The 15383-nt window shown below is 40.8% G+C and overlaps 2 protein-coding genes across 6 annotated transcripts in view; both read left to right on the forward strand.

The window, feature by feature from the left end:
• Nucleotides 1-10921, forward strand: part of LOC132201784 (spectrin beta chain) — a 34862-nt gene extending 23941 nt beyond the window's left edge. For 3 of the 5 annotated variants that reach the window (XM_059628253.1, XM_059628250.1, XM_059628254.1), the window contains exons 19-48: nucleotides 28-669; nucleotides 723-1385; nucleotides 1439-1630; nucleotides 1686-1831; nucleotides 1882-2381; nucleotides 2434-2693; nucleotides 2751-3041; nucleotides 3104-3266; nucleotides 3320-3507; nucleotides 3556-3755; nucleotides 3815-4337; nucleotides 4388-5176; nucleotides 5236-5495; nucleotides 5558-5744; nucleotides 5801-6001; nucleotides 6056-6540; nucleotides 6602-7102; nucleotides 7156-7324; nucleotides 7494-7613; nucleotides 7668-7850; nucleotides 7899-8107; nucleotides 8161-8234; nucleotides 8351-8419; nucleotides 8521-8760; nucleotides 8815-9092; nucleotides 9147-9293; nucleotides 9347-9449; nucleotides 9508-9594; nucleotides 9913-9987; nucleotides 10140-10921. In XM_059628253.1, the coding sequence (XP_059484236.1) occupies nucleotides 28-669; nucleotides 723-1385; nucleotides 1439-1630; nucleotides 1686-1831; nucleotides 1882-2381; nucleotides 2434-2693; nucleotides 2751-3041; nucleotides 3104-3266; nucleotides 3320-3507; nucleotides 3556-3755; nucleotides 3815-4337; nucleotides 4388-5176; nucleotides 5236-5495; nucleotides 5558-5744; nucleotides 5801-6001; nucleotides 6056-6540; nucleotides 6602-7102; nucleotides 7156-7324; nucleotides 7494-7613; nucleotides 7668-7850; nucleotides 7899-8107; nucleotides 8161-8234; nucleotides 8351-8419; nucleotides 8521-8760; nucleotides 8815-9092; nucleotides 9147-9293; nucleotides 9347-9449; nucleotides 9508-9594; nucleotides 9913-9987; nucleotides 10140-10339 (8145 nt within the window). In that variant the 3' untranslated portion in view covers nucleotides 10340-10921. The remainder of the gene's footprint in view (nucleotides 1-27; nucleotides 670-722; nucleotides 1386-1438; nucleotides 1631-1685; nucleotides 1832-1881; nucleotides 2382-2433; nucleotides 2694-2750; nucleotides 3042-3103; nucleotides 3267-3319; nucleotides 3508-3555; nucleotides 3756-3814; nucleotides 4338-4387; nucleotides 5177-5235; nucleotides 5496-5557; nucleotides 5745-5800; nucleotides 6002-6055; nucleotides 6541-6601; nucleotides 7103-7155; nucleotides 7325-7493; nucleotides 7614-7667; nucleotides 7851-7898; nucleotides 8108-8160; nucleotides 8235-8350; nucleotides 8420-8520; nucleotides 8761-8814; nucleotides 9093-9146; nucleotides 9294-9346; nucleotides 9450-9507; nucleotides 9595-9912; nucleotides 9988-10139) is intronic. The other 2 variants (XM_059628252.1, XM_059628251.1) reach the window with 2 other exon arrangements.
• A 3765-nt stretch (nucleotides 10922-14686) lies between these two features.
• Nucleotides 14687-15383, forward strand: part of LOC132201197 (formin-binding protein 1-like) — a 34130-nt gene continuing 33433 nt past the window's right edge. Inside the window, exon 1 of the mRNA XM_059627177.1 lies at nucleotides 14687-14991. Within this exon, the coding sequence (XP_059483160.1) occupies nucleotides 14953-14991 (39 nt within the window). The 5' untranslated portion in view covers nucleotides 14687-14952. The remainder of the gene's footprint in view (nucleotides 14992-15383) is intronic.

The raw sequence follows: 15383 nt of genomic DNA on the forward strand, positions 1-15383 counted from the left end.
TATAATTTTTAATTTGGGTCATTTTAGGTTGATGGAGATCACTATGACAAAGACTACATAAAAAATAGGAAAAATGAAGTTGTTGCAAGAAGAGCAAAAGTAAGACAACTCGCCAATGAGAGACGAGATGCACTATTAGCGTCCAGACGATTCCAACAGTTCTCTGGAGATGCTGATGAGCTCCGAGGGTGGCTTCAAGACAAACTCAAAACTGCCAAAGATGAAAACTTCAGAGAGCTTGCCAATCTTGAACGCAAACTTCAGAAGCATGAAGCTTTTGAGAGAGAACTGCGTTCCAATCACAACCGAATGAGAGACCTCAACAAAACGGGTGACGCTCTAACTGCAGAAGGCAACTACAGATCTGCCGACGTAAAAAACGTCTTGTCAGAACTAAATCAAAAGTGGGATGAACTGATGAAGATTTCTGCCGACAAGGGTCGTAAATTGAGACAGGCAGCTGCTCAGCACAGTTATAACAGGACTCTGGAAGATGCCAGAATCCACTTGGACCAAATCGAAAGCAGTCTACGGTCGCAAGAACTTGGAACTGACTTGAGAAGCTGCAAAGAACTGCTAAAGAAGCACCAGGCTGTCGAAAGTGAAATCTCCCAATGGCAAGGCAAACTGACTGAGGTCAGCAGCTTGGGACAAGAGATGGCTCATGAGGTAATTAATTTGTTTTAATTTAATGTCTTTTGTTATATCGATTGTTTTTTAAGGGCCACTTTGACGCTGATAATATATTGAAGTCCAGCAAAAAATGTGCAGACAGGCTAGAAGCTCTGAGAGAGCCAGCCAGGAAACGTCGCCAGGAACTGGAAGAAAGTTTAAAGTACCACAAGTTCAAATTTGAGTTAGATGCTGAAAGACAGTGGATCCAAGAACACATGGTCTCTGCTAACGCCCAGCCCTCAGTGGGCAGTCTGTATGAAGCTCAAAGTGCCCACAAGAAGCATGCCAAACTCAAAGCTGAAGTGTCGGGTCATGGACCTCACATTGAGAAAACCTTGGCGTCAGGTGCAGTGCTTGCTCAACAGCCTCATCCTGAAGCTGCCAAAGTTGGAGAGCTTTGCGCTGAGTTGTCTAGCTTGTGGGAGAAACTGAACGAGCAAACGGCCAAACGTGGTCGAGAGCTAGATTTGGCCCTGAAAGCTCAGCAATACTTGTTTGAGGCACAAGAGGTTGAGAACTGGCTTTCGGAAAAGGCTGACATGCTTAATTCTACTGACTTTGGACGAGACAGAGATGCCACTACAAAACTCCTCACAAAACACAAGGCTCTTGAGTTGCAGCTGGACTCTTATGATGGCATAATATCGGAAATGTCAAGGACTGCTGGAGCAATGGTTTCAGCAAATCACCCAGACTCAAAGATAATCAAAGTGAGTTTAAATGGACATTTTAAAAAGCCCTACTATAATCACAATAATTGCAGGAGCGGCAAGAAGCACTTTCCAGGCAGCTGCAACTCCTGATGAAACAAGGGAGAGCTAGGCAAAGCAAACTGGTTGAGTCTCTTTGTGTGCACGAATACTTTGCGGAGAGTGCAGAGTTTGAGCAGTATGTCAAGGACAATGAACAAAATGCACTTTCAGAGGACTACGGCTCAGACTATGAGCATTTGCTGGTAATTTGTTAAAAAAAATTAATGTGCCAGTATTTTTATAAATAAAAAACTTCAGCTTCTGCAAGCAAGATTCGATGATTTCCGACACAGACTTCAAGGAGGTGCGGAAAGATTTAAATTGTGCGAAGAACTTGCTCGCAAACTTAAGTCTATCGAGGGACCTGTCTCAGCCGACATAGAAAGCAAACAAACTCAACTTAGGTATTTTGTAATTAAATTATTAAATTAATTGCTCACTTGAAATCGTACAGCGAATCGTGGAACCGATTGCTCGCTCTTGTAGAAACCCGGGAGCAAAAATTGGCAGCTGCAGGTGAAATCCACAGATTCCACAGAGATGTTGCCGAAGCTTTAGCCAGAATTCAAGAAAAATCAGCAGCGATTCCTGAGGATAAGGGAAAAGATCTGAACTCTGTACTTGCCCTCATTAGAAGGCACGAAGGATTTGAAAATGACCTTGTGGCTTTGGAAGCACAACTTCAAGTGCTCGTAGAGGATGCAGCTCGACTTACAACCCTTTACCCTGGAAACAATGCCAAACACATTTCTGACCAGCAAGCAATTGTAATTGAATCATGGAATGATCTGCAAAGCCAAAGTTTGGCTCGTCGCGAGGAACTTGGGGCCGCTTGCGATCTTCAGAGATTCCTCACACAAGCCCGCTCGCTCATGAGCTGGTCGACTGGACTGCGTGCTACTTTGCTAGCCGAAGAAAAAGTTAGTGACGCAGCTGGTGCTCAGGCATTAAAAGGTAGTGCTTATTGGAGAAGTTGTAGTAAATTTAAATATTTAAACTTTCACAGCTCAACATGAGGCCATCAAGTCTGAAATTGAAGCAAGGGAAGACAACTTTAGAGCTATTGTTGAGACAGGGGAGGCTCTTGCTCAAGGTGGCCACAGTCAAGCTCAGGAAATCCAAGAGCGGCTCCAAGCCCTTCTGGAAGAACGCCAAAAACTGCACACTGCATGGCAGCAAAAGAAGGTCTATCTGGACCAACTAATTGATCTTCACTTCTTCCTCAGAGATGCTAAGCAACTTGAAACTTTGAGTTCAGCCCAAGAGGTAAAACAAAATAATTTAAACCTTAATTTCTTACTTACATGTTTTATTTCCTCTCAGGTTGCATTGCAAAGTTCAGAAGCAGATGGGTCTGTTGAAGAGGTCTCTAGTGCTGCAAAGAAACATGAATCGTTTGAAAAATTGCTGGCAGCACAGGATGAGAAATTTGTGTCCCTCAACGACCACTGCCAAAAACTGACGGCCCAAAATCACTTTGACAGTGAAAATATTGGCAGCAGGCTCAAAGCTGTTTTGGCCAAGAGAAAGAAGGTCAAGGATTTGAGCGCTGAAAAGAAACATCGACTTCAAGAAGCTCTCCTACATGCTCAGTTTGTCAGAGATACTAACGAAGTATAATTTGAAAAGAAATAAAATGCCCAAAATTTTAAATGACACATTCCTTTTCAATGTAGGCAGAGGTCTGGATTGCTGAAAAAATGAAGGCTTTGGAAACACAGGCTAATTTGACGCAAGTGCCTGACTTGGAAACAAAAATTAAACGACTTCAAAAGCACCAAGCTTTCCAGTCTGAGCTCAAACAGCATCAAACTCAGATCAACTCTATCACGAATAATGGTAAAATCTTTATTCTATTTTATTAGCAATGTTTTAAGGTATTCCATCTCTAGCTAATACGCTGATGCAAAGAAAACACAAGCACTCAAGAGATGTTCGAGCCCAGTTGGACGGTTTGCTCAGCAAGTGGAAGGCACTTCTCCAAGAAGCAGCCAACCAAGGCCGCGGACTTGAAGAAGCGCAGGACATCCTAGAGTTCAACTTGCAAACTGACAAGATTGAAGCATGGATTAGAGACAAGGTAAAAATAATACAATTTTTTTACAATAGAGATTACATATTTTTATAGGAACTGCTTGTGAGCGCCCAGGACACTGGTCGAGACTATGAGCACTGCTCATCTCTTCAGCGCAGATTAGATGATGTTGACTCTGATATGAAAATGGATGACGAACGATTAAAGAATGTCAGCCAGCTTGCTGATAAAATCGTTACCCAGGGATCCCAAACAACTCCCATCAAACAAAGAAAGGATCAACTTATTTCAAAGTACTTCTTTATTTACCCTTCATTAAAATCTTTATTAATAAAATATATCCTCAATCTAGATGGAAGGGACTGCAAGGAGCACTTAGTCAGTTCAGATCAAGACTGGGTGATGCCCTTGAAGTGCATGCCCTGGCCAGGGATGTTGCTGATACTGTGGCTCGTACCAATGAAAAGGCTGCTTTGCTCAGCCTCAGTGCATCAACCGCCGATACTGCCTCTTTGCAAGCAACAGAGTTGAGAAAGAGGAAGCACAAGGCCCTCCTCAGAGATGTTTCTGCAATTGAGGCCAAGAAGAAGGAGCACGAAAGCGAAGGCCGACGCTTGTCCAACAAGTTCCCAGATCACGCAGGCACAGTTCGCACCCACCTATCCACCCTTGAGACTGCTTGGGAGGGTCTGCAGAGCAAGTTGAGTGAAAGCCAGACACAGCTTGAAGCAACCCTGACCAAACACCAGTTCTACTCTCAGCTGAGAGACTTGGAAGCTTGGGCTGCGCACATGGCTAAAGAATTTGATACGGAAGAGCTACCACAAAATACTGCGTCAGCCGAACACTTTTTGCAACAGCATAGTGACAGAAAGGTAAAATAATTAATTTGTAGTTTTGGCAATTTAACTAAATAATTTTTTAGGCTGAGATTGATGGCCGACAAGAAGCATTTAGGAGTCTTCGTGAATTTGGCCAGAAGCTTGGAATGGAGGAAGAGCTGCCGCATATTGAAGAAGTCAGGCTTAGTCTTAGCTCAGCATGGGAAGCAAGACGCCTTAGACTCCAAGAAGCCCTTCAGCTGCAGAAGTTCAAAGAAATGGCAGAAAATGCAGAGTCCTGGCTAGCCAGCAAGGAAGCATTCTTGGCGTATGATGACTTGGGAGATTCTTTGGCAAGCGTCGAAGCTCTGTTGAGAAAGCACGAAGCCTTTGAAAAGACCTTGAGTGCTCAAGTTGCCAAAGTATCTGAACTGGAGAAACTGGCTCGAGATATGAGCACGGCGGGTCACTTTGATTCAGAGGCTGTTCAGCAGAGAGTTCAGACTGTCTGCAAGAGGAGGGAGAAGCTTTGTGAAACGTCAGCTTTGCGAAAGAAGCGCCTCCTAGAGTCCAAAGATTTGCAAATGTTCCTACGAAGCCTCTATGAAGTTGACAGCTGGCTTAATCAGAAACTCCAAGTTGCAAGCGACGAAAACTATCGTGATCAAGTCAATTTGACAAGCAAGATCCAACGGCACCAAGCATTTGAAGCTGAGCTTGCTGCTAACAAAGACGGCCATGCCTCAGTGTCTAGAGAAGGAGAAGCACTTGTTGCTCAAGGGCATTTTGCATCCATGGAGATCCAAAGCCAACTAGCAGAAATCGATGCCAAATGGAGACGCCTGTTGGCTGAGTCGGAAACAAAGCGCATCCGACTGAAGGAAGCATATCAGGTACAAACTAAAAGATTGTTACATACAGATGTGGTGTTCTATATTTTTTTTAACTTTAGGCTCTGCTCCTTGAGCGTTCTCTTGGCGAGTTGGAAAGTTGGCTTGAGGACTTTGAAGTTCAGCTTCAGAGTGAAGATCACGGAAGTGACCTAAGTGCTGCAAATTCATTGGTCAGAAAGCATGCAGCCCTCACTCAGGACTACTGGGCTAAAAATAATGACCTGGCTGAGCTGAAGGCAAACCCACAGCATGCTGCTCTGTTGCGAGACAGTCATTTGGCTGACGCATTGTCTGCTAGAGTTGAAGCACTTGGCTTAAAGTAAGTTGCAACTTATTCATATTTTCCTGAATAAATTTTTTAAATAAAAATTTTTGTGTCAGGTTCACTGCTTTGCAAGACTCTTTACAAATAAGAAAGGAGAATCTCGACGATTCCCAAGCTTTGCACCAACTGCTAAGAGACGTTGATGAGCAAATAGTTTGGCTAAATGAAAAAACACCCTTGGCGTCTTCGGAAGAGTTGGGAACAAGTTTGGATGAAGTCAAAGCTCTCCAAAGAAAGCACCAGGTAAAAATATAAATTCAGCAAAAAAGTTCAAAATAAATAAATCTAACTTATCACAGGCACTGGATGCTGAAATTGCGTACAGAGAGCAACTGATAAGAGGAATGATTGGTAGAGGCCAATCGCACATCAAAGGTGGCCACTTTGCCTCGCCCCAGATAGAGAAAGCCATAAATATCTTGCTAGAAGGCCTCAACCAGCTCAAAGATGCTGCAAGTCTGAGAAAACTCAGATTACAAGATGCTCTTGAAGCCCAAATGGTAGAAAGTCTATATACCATAGCAAGTCATTATTAAAAATAATTCTTTTTTCAGTTCTATTCAAGAGCCTCGGAGGTCGAGCAGTGGGTCAAGGACAGGCTACCTTCAGCTACATCACCGGACTTTGGAAAGGACGAGGATGCTGTTGATACAAATTTGAAAAAGTTGGATGCTTTATTGAGGGATATCCACGAGTACACCGAGTCTGTCAACAACCTCGACAAGCTGTGCATGGCTTTGCTTGAGAGGAACCACTTCGATGAAGAACGCATCAAGCTAAGAATGAAGCAAATACAAGGAAAGTTTGAAGATCTTCGCAACAAAGCTCAGCAAAGACAAAAGCTGCTTGAGTCTGCCAAAGTGGCCCACCAATTCCTCAGAGAAGCAAGTGAATTGGAGGAGTTCCTTAATGATCAAATGCAGGTTGCTGCCTCTGAAGAGTACGGCAATGACATTGAACACGTCGAGCTGCTCATACAGAAGTTTGACTCCTTCCTTTCAAATCTTCATGCAGAGGAGGCCAGAGTAACTTCTCTGAGGTATATTACTTAACTAATTTCTTGAATTTTATTGGAAACTTATTTTAACTCTATTTTACAGCACTGCTGCTAAGAAAGGCCTATCAAAATCGGCCAACAATGCTGACAGAGCCAAGGTTGAGGCCAAGCTGGAAGACGTGATGACCCTATATCAAGACTTAAAAGAGTTGGCCGCTGCTCGACAAGAAGCTCTTGCTGGGGCCAAACAAGTTCACATTTTTGACCGAACAGCTGACGAGACAATCGCTTGGGCACAAGAAAAGACGTCGGCTATGTATGCCGAGGGCTATGGCCACGACCTCGAGTCCATCCAAGCTCTTGTCAGAAAACACCAAGGTTATGAAAGAGACATGGAAGCACTCAAATCACAAGTCGACACAGTGAACTCAGAAGCGGCCCGACTCAGCACCTTGTTCCCCGACGCCAAAGAGCACATTGATGCAAAGAAAGAAGAGCTCAATGATGCATTTGTTGAGCTTCAAACTGAAGCCAAGCTTCGATGCGAGAAGCTGCAGCAGGCTGAAAAACTTCAGGCATACTTTGATGAATACAGAGATCTAATGTAATAGAATCCTTAATCTTTTGCCAAATTATAAAAAAAAAAATTATTTACAGGGCTTGGATAAATGAAATGATGGCAAAAATAACATCACCCGAGTTAGCTGCAGATGTGCCAGGAGCTGAATTGCTCATTTCAAGACATGAAGAGTACCAGCAAGAAATGAGTTCCAGAAACGAAGCCTTTGCCGATTTCTTTGACACTGGAAATAAGTTGATTGAGCAGGTAAATTTACTTTCAATTAGACTCTTGAAGTTTTTTTACTTCTTTTTTTGCATGCATTCATTGTTTAAGGATTACGGGGTAAGAAATAGACAGATAGAGCTTTCTTTCTCAAATTAGATCCACTTCAATTTTGTACTAAAAAGTAAATCTAATTTTCTTTTTTTAACAGGGACACTTCCTGTCCAGTGAGATTAGAGAGAGGCTTTCAGTTTTGGAGACAAGGCGCAAACTTTTGGTTGAAACTTGGGCAAGACGGAAACACATTTACGAGCAGAACCTTGACACACAGGTATTTGTCTGCACTGGTGAGATAAAAGTAAAATTACTAAACCTCCTATTTTAGATCTTCAAACGTGATGCTGAAATGTGTGAAGCCTGGCTTAGTGCTCGAGAGCCTGTCCTTCATGATCCCGACCTTGGAGAGTCTATCCCGGAGGTCGAGGAGCTGATCAGAAAGCACGAAGACTTTGAAAAAACTGTCGAAGCACAGGAAGACAAGTTTAATGCTTTGAAGAGAATAACTTTGGTAAGAATATAATACAAATTTAAAGATGCCTTCTAAGCTGTGTTTCAGCTGGAACAAGAGTTCACAAAGCAAAAGGAAGAGGAGGAAGAGGCCAAAAAGGCAGAGAAGGAGAGAGCAGATAGAGAAAGACAGGAGTCTCGGAAGAGGGCTGAAATACAGAAAATCACAGAACAGAGGCGCAAAGAGGATGACAGGAGACGTGCTCAGGAAATGCGAAATGGACAAGACCACTACCCACCAGCCATTCAGGAGCCTAGGTACTGTGTTTTTTTATGCCAGGATAAAAATTATGTTCATTCCAATGTTACAGCCAAGAGTCAGGTGGTTTTGGATTGAGCAAAAGTGGCAGCTTTACACAGCTTTTCAACCAGCGTCGGGCCACAGGTATGAAACTCTTATCTTTTCTTCCCTTTCTAACCTTACTAACACTTTCATCTTATTTCATTTCCTCGTCCTCTTTTTCTTGCATGGAAATCATAAATGCACTCTTCACTCTTCAGATTTTGGCTTAGATACTCGATATGATTTTCGGTATAGATTTGGTTCTGAGAGACTCAGGCCTGCGTCAGGTACCAACATCTCGCATCCTTTTTCTCTGTCGTCTGTCCTGTTTACTGTCATTTTCTCAAATCTTAAAGATAAGATGCCAATATAAATTATATTTCTCTAGATATCAAACGTGCGGAGAGCATGAAGGTGGAAAAGAAGGCCAACCCTGTTCGACGAGTGCCTAGCTTCACAACAAGGAGAAGAACACAGAGCTTTAGAAGACCAGGCGCTGTCGACAGTCCTGGACCAGGCCCTGAAAATCTTCCACCAGTTGAAATTCGCGGCATATTGGACCGAAAGCATGAGTTGATGAGTGGAGGCAAAAGAGCAACAGTCAGATCATGGAAGTCATACTACACGGGTTTGTCGATAATCCAAAATCACAATTCTAAACTAAAGTTTAATCAATTTGCAGTTTTGTGTGGTCAGCTGTTGTGCTTCTTCAAGGACTTGGATGATTTCGTCCAGAGCAAAGCAGCCACCTCGCCTATCATCATTTACAAAGCAAAGTGTGAGAAGGCTGAAGATTATACCAAGAAGAAACATGTCTTCAGGCTAAGTGGCGCCGATGGTTCCGAGTACTTGTTCCTCGCCAGCACACAGAGCGAAATGGAGGACTGGATCAACAAAGTCAACTTCCACGCAGACCTGCCTCCAAATTTGCAACTGCTGAGTTACGAGGAAGCTGGAAAAGTAATTACTCTAAATTTCCATCAAGTAAATTACCATTATCAAATCACTTGTCAGAGTCCTGGTGGCAGACGAATGTCGATTGACTCTCAACAAAGTGCAGCCACAACAGGTGATGCTAGTAGCTCTGAAGACGAGGTTGATCACCATCATTTGCATCCAACATCTAATAACTCCAACCACGCATCAACTCAGAGACTCCAGGTAATAAACCACTATTATTTTCACCAAAGCTCTTACTGACCCGAATTATTTAGCCACCTTCTGAAAAGCCACCTGTGCCTCCAAGAGGACCATCCACACAGCGAAGCTCTGGTGAGTGGGCGCAGAGGAATACCCTTCCCGCTTCTTACCGGCCAGGTAAAATTTTCTCTTGACATTTAGGCTTTGTACAAAATGCTTCCTTTACTTATTTTAGATGGAGGATACGCTCCAGAGCCAACACCTAGATCTTCACTCAATTCCAGTCATGATGACGTTTGGTTGAGAAGACCAGATGAAGGAGGTCTGTATCTTTTTGATTGTTTTGGTTCGCTTCAATAATATGTTTGTGTCCGTCTAATTATGCTTTGAAAACTAGCAAATCTTGATTCTCATATCTCACTTTTGGTTACAATCATTTTCCTGCAGGACATGAGTATTACACATCTCATCATAACTTTTCTTATTACCAATATTATCACAGTGAGTGGCCAATATTTTAAAAGGCCAGATTTGTCTGTGTTGTCTGTAATAACGTAATAAGCATGGAATGTCAGCTAATTTAGATTATAATTAGTGCTTGTTTGCTTTACTTGTGCTTGACTTCTGCATATCTTTGTAGTGTTTGCACCACCCTTGCCATCATCAATGCCACCGCCTCCTGCCAGTCGTCAACCTTACCAAGCAGCCTACAATGGTGAGCTAATTATAAATGTTTGTTTCTAGCTTGCATTAAGCCGTGTTTGCATCATATTATTAGAGCAGTTTTGTTTTAGTTACATTAAATGCATGAACAGTGTTATAAAATTTTATCTTAAGTTGCCGTTGAAGTAAATTTAAAATTTTTAGTGTACGGAAATCTTCCTCAAGGCCGCCCAACTAGTGTACCTGCTTACCCACCTAACTTGAACCCAAGCCAAGGCCCATCAAGGAACTCCTCCTCGGAATACCCACCTTCCGAAAATGGAGACTCTTCCAGCAAAAAGTCCGAAAAGAAGCAAAACGCGTTGACCAGTTTGTTCAGGAAGAAAAAGGCAACTCACCTCTAAAACGCATACCTCCGTTTATGAAGCATCTGCTTCTGTGTGTTATGTTTCAGTACAGTCAATACCACCATAAATAATCATTCGATCCTCCGACATCTCTCATTAAAATACGTATATATATATGCAATATTCTAGACTCTATTTTAAGCGAGTCTTATTTTGGTGAAGTAAGCTTTTTGTGTAATATAGATAGTTTTGGTAGGAGTGAATAACTGTCAGAAAGAAGCACTTAACCAACGAATGAATGCAATGTTGTACAATGTGTCTATTATTATACTGTACTACATTATTGCGAAATGTATTATTATCGTCTAGAAAAGTTTAATTTATTGTTAAAAGTTTCACTGTTGTTAGCTTACAATTGCTTAGTGGCCATATTTTTCTCTTATATACAATTTACTTTACTCTTTACAATGTTGATTTGAATTTTTTTTCCCATAAATAAATTAGGGTAACCGGGATCAAACTATAATTTGATGTGTTTAGTCACAACACAAAAAATTTCGGGGCCAATTTTCAAAATGATTCACATTATATCTGTAAATAAAATACTGATCACTTGAAATAAAGTAATATACCATAATATAAAAAAAACCTCCATTATTCTTCTCTACCATGGTCAAATTATAAATTTATTAATTTTATTTGTATCTACCAAGGGCAGAATTCTATCAAATTTTACTCATTTCTCATTGACAGAGTAAATTTTAAAAATAGAGCGCATTAAAAATTAGTTTATTGAAAAATGATTATTTACTACTACTATTAGATTTTATATCTCAGCATGAGAATATTCCCAATACAATTTTTTCAACAGGTTTCAACACTAAGAATAATATTATGCATCAAATTTTTCATAAAATATGATCAAATCGATATATCTGTGTATCTTATGCAAAAACATATTTTGTCCATGCATACAGAAAATATGGGAAGCTTAGTCAAATATGTTAAAACACAGTGGCGCAAGGGCACGGGATCATTGGTGTATAAAGAAAATCCTTATTTTTTTGCTTTTTGATGAAAAGTCAATAGCAGAGTAAAAAAAATCAGTGGTAAAATAATTAATTTCCAATCTTTGTTCTATTTTTTAAGTAGGATATACTCAATTAAAATTTCAGTAGCTGCACAGCATAGGAAGAAATTAGAAATTATGTATATTATCAAAACAATGACTCGGCTCTGCGTTGGTCATCAAATTTTTTTTCCAGACCAACCACTCCACTATTAATGTTTAAATTTCTCGTCTCGGCACTGACGGCACTGCAGGACAGTTTCGATCGAGCCGAGCCACGCCGGACAAGGGACAAGTGCACTCGGCGTGCTTGTTGTGGCTATAGGAGCAAAGATATTCAATATTTTGTGAATTTGGGAAAACCCGTTATTCTGGGAAAATTAAGTCCTCAAAATTTTTAATTGAAAATTTAGGGAGAGGAGGCTCTTGTTGACCCCAACATAACATACTAAAAAATTAGAATGGTATTCTTTTAACTTTGTATCGCTCGTAACAAAAGTGGTTAATTCTATCAACAAAATGCCAATTTTTATTTATCTTGACCAATAAAAATTTCCTTATAAAAAATATATGGTTACAAAAATTTACCCTTCTCATTTTTCATTTATCCGTTCTTCCTCAATGTTAATAAAGTGTTATTAATTGATACCAAAACTGCGATTGTTGCGGCCAACGGAAATTTCTTTTTGATTGTTGCTAAGAATTTGTTCAAAATTCGTCAGAACTATGGATATTAGAAGGTGGATTAGACAACAATCAGTTTTGGGCGTGTCTCAAAAATTTCTGTGCCGTGACGTCACAGTGAATCAACCAATCAAAGCCCAACAATCGAAAAAAGTGCAAATTGTTCACTGCAATTTGGTTGATCGCGACTTTGGTCACGTTAGATGGGCAAAATTTAATGAAAAATAATTTTAAAGAAGTAAAAATTTGCAAAATAAAACTTAAAGAGTTGCTTGATACGACCCTTTGATTAAAAATATTTAATTTGCACGGACACCTGAGATATAAAAGGGTTTGCTAGGAGTAGTGCCATTGGAAAAATAATTATTTTAGAAAAACAAACCTTATGGGAAAGTTGTAGCCAAAGACATGTTCTTTCTTTTCTCAATTGTAAAAAAGGCGTTGAAAATTTTTTTAAGTACCGAAAAATTGGAATAAAATAAAAAATTGTAATTTTCTACAAGAAATAATTTTTTTAGATTTTTTCTGAGATAGCCAATCGATTCAACATGTATTCATTAGTCTATGACTAAATTTTCATACAAAAATTCGCAGCCGTTACGAAATAACAGCTTAAACTCCAATGACACCTCTTTGGCTCTAAACATAAACACGGCCCGTTGAAGTATTTTAATTCTTATTTCATAACGGCTGCGAATTTTTGTATGAAAATTTAGTCATAGACTAATGAATACATGTTGAATCGATTGGCTATCTCAGAAAAAATCTAAAAAAATTATTTCTTGTAGAAAATTACAATTTTTTATTTTATTCCAATTTTTCGGTACTTAAAAAAATTTTCAACGCCTTTTTTACAATTGAGAAAAGAAAGAACATGTCTTTGGCTACAACTTTCCCATAAGGTTTGTTTTTCTAAAATAATTATTTTTCCAATGGCACTACTCCTAGCAAACCCTTTTATATCTCAGGTGTCCGTGCAAATTAAATATTTTTAATCAAAGGGTCGTATCAAGCAACTCTTTAAGTTTTATTTTGCAAATTTTTACTTCTTTAAAATTATTTTTCATTAAATTTTGCCCATCTAACGTGACCAAAGTCGCGATCAACCAAATTGCAGTGAACAATTTGCACTTTTTTCGATTGTTGGGCTCTGATTGGTTGATTCACTGTGACGTCACGGCACAGAAATTTGAGACACGCCCAAAACTGATTGTTGTCTAATCCACCTTCTAATATCCATAGTCAGAACGTTCCACCATGCCGTCTAGTCAAGTTCACAGTCGGCAGTTGATCGCGAATTCAATTGACAAAATTCCCAATTTTGAAAATTTTGCTTGGCTCTAAGACTTTCTGGCTCAAGGCGGATTGGCTGTGTTGGATGAGCGTCTTCGCCCATGGATTTGGAAAATGATGAAAAAGCTTCGAGTTGAAAGCCTTGCAGAGGTGACCCTGCGTGTTATACCACAAGAGGGAAGGCAACCCACGTGGGATCCACAGATTTTTAGACGGTCTGGCAGCGCGTCAAATCTACCTGTCAGAAGTGAAGCTCAAAAGCTTGTCTCCGAAGAGGAGCCCTCTAAACGTGCAGTTGAGGTCGTCCGCCTGCCCCCAGCGGTTTTGGTCTCGATCGAAATGAACGAAGCTGTAGACAATGCTAGAAGAGTGTTGAGATCGAAGAGGTGGTGAAGAAGCAGCAGCGGTTTTTGATTGAAGGAGACGAGCTTGAGGCCAGCTAAGGGTGGACAACTTGCTGGTTAAAATCAAGGTGAAAACAACAGAACCAGTTTTCCGTCCGCCTCCACCCAGGCACAAAAATCCATTTCTGCACATTCTTGGACAAATATATAATGCTCAACCCAAAACTCGCCGGCCGTTGAGGAGGCTCTTGAAGTCATTGTGGCGACCATTGCCGTGGAAAACAGCAGTGTTGAGATCGTCGACGAGCCAGCTGAAGAATGGGATTTTCAGGATGATATTGAGGAGATTCGTGCAGCCCGCCTCATCGCCTCAAGCATCTTTTTTTCCAGCCCCGCCAAAGATTGATGCCGACGACGTCGAGGGCGAGGGACTACGTGCAGCTCGGATCAAACGTTTCAAGAAAAATTAGGAAAGCAGGCATTAAAAATTGACGTACAGAAAAAATTCGTATTTTTTGTGAAATTTTCCTTTTTTTTATTGATAATTAATATCTTTCAGACTTCATACCATACTTTTCTTACTCTTTGTACCTGGAAAAAACTGGAAAAAATGCAACATTTTGATCAATAATATAATAATTATAATAACTGATCCAGGAAGCAACCAATACAATATTAAAAAACAAATTCAATATTTTCACAGAACACTTTTAACTGTGTCTGATTTATTAAATTGGTTGAAACAAAAAATTCTAGCTGCTCGGATCGCAATTGATTTATTAAATTCTGTACTAAAAATTAATTGTTAGCAATTACATATAGCTAATGTACCTTTCTAATTACTCATTGTTGCAATTAAATTTAATATAAAAAATCTGATCGAATGTTGACAAAAAAAAATTGAGAGAAATTCTCTGTTCATCGCGCTCAAGCATTTTGAAATTTTCTCCGAGCTTCTGCGGTGGTCGCTGGATAGCGCGGCGGTCGCGAATTCCTCGGCAGCGCAACTCGTTGAGTCCGGAGCAGTGTTTTGCTTGTGCGACGTCCGTCTGAGTTGTCGAGGAAAGAAGAAGGTTTATTTTTTCAAGAGCGCAGGCACACACAGAGAATATTCAGCTCGGACTGGAGTGAGTCAGCCATGTTAACCTAATGCCCAACAACTATTATGTGCATCGGCCGAGATAAGTCCAGAGTGCGCGTGTGAATTTGCGTTAGCCGAGCAGCAGCGAGGACAGCAAGTCTCAGTGGTGCAGTGACCAAAATTTGCAGCCGCCCGAAAAATGGATACCGACAACTTGAGCTGGGGCACCGAGCTGTGGGTGAGTACACCGCGAATCTTCGCACCAAAACATGCCGTCGGAGGCCGGGGTGGGGTTGCGGCGCGGGGCCCGCGGACCCCTGAACTCAGGGCGTCAGGTGCGACCGCCAAGGTCGACTGGCAACGCGTCCTCGGGCGAGAAGTTTTGGGGAAGGGAACCACTCCCTTGTTTGGTCATGCCGACCGTCCGCCTCCAAAGGTCGCCTTTATCCGATTTGAATTTGAAGAATTTGCGAAAATTCCGAATTTATTTTGACAGTTTTCATTAAAATTATGTTTATACAATTCGTTTATTCGCTTTAGCGGAAATGGTCTTTTTTTTAAAGATTTAGCAAAATTCTTGCTAGCGACGATGCCTTTTAATTCAACAGTTCCTTTTCGAAACTGAATTTG

The sequence above is a fragment of the Neocloeon triangulifer genome, unplaced genomic scaffold (assembly GCF_031216515.1).
Source record: "Neocloeon triangulifer isolate White Clay Creek 2 clone unplaced genomic scaffold, ASM3121651v1 ptg000014l, whole genome shotgun sequence".
In the NCBI taxonomy this organism is placed as follows: Eukaryota; Metazoa; Arthropoda; class Insecta; order Ephemeroptera; family Baetidae; genus Neocloeon; species Neocloeon triangulifer.